Source organism: Mustela putorius, unplaced genomic scaffold, assembly GCF_011764305.1.
Source record: "Mustela putorius furo isolate JIRA1106 unplaced genomic scaffold, ASM1176430v1.1 tig00003845_pilon_pilon_pilon, whole genome shotgun sequence".
In the NCBI taxonomy this organism is placed as follows: domain Eukaryota; kingdom Metazoa; phylum Chordata; class Mammalia; order Carnivora; family Mustelidae; genus Mustela; species Mustela putorius.
Genome location: NW_025421998.1, coordinates 71,865,001 through 71,867,500, shown reverse-complemented (window position 1 = coordinate 71,867,500; position 2,500 = coordinate 71,865,001). Strand labels below are relative to the sequence as shown.

Below are 2,500 nucleotides of genomic sequence, written 5' to 3'. Positions count from 1 at the left end.
ATAAAGCAATATGCACTTACAGGTTTGGGAGATGGTTTGGGCTCTGAGGGTCGCATGTGCAAGTGGGTCATCATTGCTTGAAGACGTTCGCGTTCTTTAGAAAGCTGTTAAGAAAGAGTGAGATCAGAAGCGTTTTAGAAATGACTGATACAGCTATTTTATGGCAGTGATACATCTTATCACTGAGCTTGTCTCAGAGTAATGATTCCTGCATATAAAAGTCTGTGTCAGTAGGAACTTATCTGGGAGGAAATGCAACTTTGGCTATGGGGGGGGGGGGCGTGGAAAACTTTTATAGCTTTCCTTATGTTAAAAGGTCAGAGAAAACAAATAACACTTCATCTTTTTGTCAATAAGAGAATTGAGGTCACACTTGCCTCGACAGTAACAAGTTACTGAAACCATAAATTAGAAGGCCCACGGTGTCTTTTAAAGTCCTGTGGACACTGTTAGCAATGGACTAGTGCCAACAGCTGTGAAGGGGTGAAGGGTTCTCAAAGCGAAGTGCCTGCCAGGATTGTCTACACACTTCATGCATTCCCACTGAGGTCCAGTTAGTGCCCCCTGCAATCTGCCATCATCAATCTAATTCAATAGAGTGACAGAGACCAGGCAGTGTGAAACGCTGAACTCTGCCACGGGAGTCGGCATCTACACTTGCACTGGGTCTCATTACAACTGACGGACCTTACTTTTCCATCAGTCAGACACAGCAGAGGGAGTGGGAAAAAAAAAAAGGAAAAGAAAAAGAAAAGAGGCATAATTGGTTTCACTGCAGTCTGCATCATCAGCTGAACTCTTGTGTTTCAGTCTACCCTTCATAAATGGTAAACAGGTTTACAAAAAGCTATTCAAGCTACAGCGGCCATGATGCTTTTTACGTGTTCTTGATTATTTTACAGGTCAAAATAAAATGTTTTTAGCAACTCTCTGGAAAACAGCTGTTTTGTGATGAATTTAAAATAATTTAATACACTGTCATGTGTTTAGAATAAAAAACTGTGTGTTTAATGAAATGAAGTTAGGTTGGATCGAGAAAAAAAAAAATCTTTAAGAGGAAATATTAGCCAAAGCTTTAACGGGTTGGTAAAAACATAACAGAAACCATAGCATGATAAATTGCTTTCAGATCAGTTGTATGAGTTCTATTTATTTTTGTTTCAATATCAACGGAGTGTTTTTAAACTTAAACTAGCAGCATCGGAAACAACACATACGTATTACGGTCCATGGTATTATAGGTGACCGGTCATTATTCTAGTAAAGGTAAGTCTTAAGAATCTTTGCAAGTTCTTTAATTGAAAAAGCACTAGAGGGGCATCTGGGTGGCTCAGTGGGTTAAGCCGCTGCCTTCGGCTCAGGTCATGATCCCAGAGTCCTGGGATCCAGCCCCGCATCGGGCTCTCTGCTCAGCAGGGAGCCTGCTTCCCTTCCTCTCTCTCTGCCTGCCTCTCTGCCTGCTTGTGATCTCTTTCTGTCAAATAAATAAATAAAATCTTTTAAAAAAGAAAAAGAAAAGAAAAAGAAAAAGAAAAAACACTAGAGGTCGAAAAGAAAAAGGAGGTTTTTCTCAGGGTGCTGTCTTACGGGCATGATTTTTGGCGACGTTATAAAATCTCATGGAACAAATCAAGATCGGCTTTGTGAAAACTGTCTCAGTGATAAAAATTGTATCTAACTGTGGAGTTTAGCCTAACTTCTATGGAGGAAAAAGACCTTAGAGCTGACTCTTTGGGGATACTGAAATCTCTAAAGGTTAGAGAGGTCTAAGTGTTCAGGAACATTAAACTACAGTGACCCACCCTGAGCCATCAGCCATTGCCATCCTTACAAACAAATGAAAACTCCAGATACTTCTATCAGATATTGTGTTACAAGGCTCGGGATCTGCCCATCGCTCAGTTTAACACACCAGAAATCTGAGAAAGGGGCCTGTGGAGAGAGCACCCAACAAACCTGTATTTCTAATTGTTGGACCACTTGCATTTGCACTCGGCACTGGGCCGTGCTCCGGTCGTCCAGCGCATGCTCGTTGTTAAGGTGCCTAACGAAACACAAAACACAAACCACAAAACACAAAGTCAAGCAACGTCTACGTTAGCGGTGTCTGCTCCCCTTAAAAAGCACAATGCTGAAGCCCTGTTTTCCTCCATGGTGGGAATAAGGCACACCGTGAAGCTATACAGAGAAAAGTTAAATGTGCTTTTGTGTTTAGTGAAAATTACGTAGATGACATACACAGAGACCCCTCAAATGGCAGAAAAATGACACTGTCTCTAAGCTTATCAGTTATTACAAAAAAATTTCCCCAAACCATTTACAGAATAATAGTAGAAATCACTAGATGTATTTCATGTACGCATGCCATTTTTTTTTTAAAAGGGTGTCTTATAAATATATGAACCAAAAGTAATTCTGAAGAGAACAAAGGCAATTCTCTATTCCATTTCCGTTAAAACAGTCTGTGGTTCCTATGATGCCATTTAGTGAGCTATGTCTT

At 40.6% G+C, this 2,500-nt stretch overlaps 1 protein-coding gene across 6 annotated transcripts in view; it reads right to left on the bottom strand.

Moving 5' to 3' along the window:
- The window catches only part of FOXP2 (forkhead box P2), a 546,452-nt gene that overhangs the window by 40,852 nt on the left and 503,100 nt on the right, over positions 1–2,500 (bottom strand). For all 6 annotated transcript variants that reach the window (XM_045062894.1, XM_045062893.1, XM_045062896.1 and 3 more), the window contains 2 exons: positions 1,957–2,044; positions 21–104 (listed from right to left, as the gene is read on the bottom strand). In XM_045062894.1, coding sequence (XP_044918829.1) covers positions 21–104; positions 1,957–2,044 — 172 coding nt within the window. The remainder of the gene's footprint in view (positions 1–20; positions 105–1,956; positions 2,045–2,500) is intronic.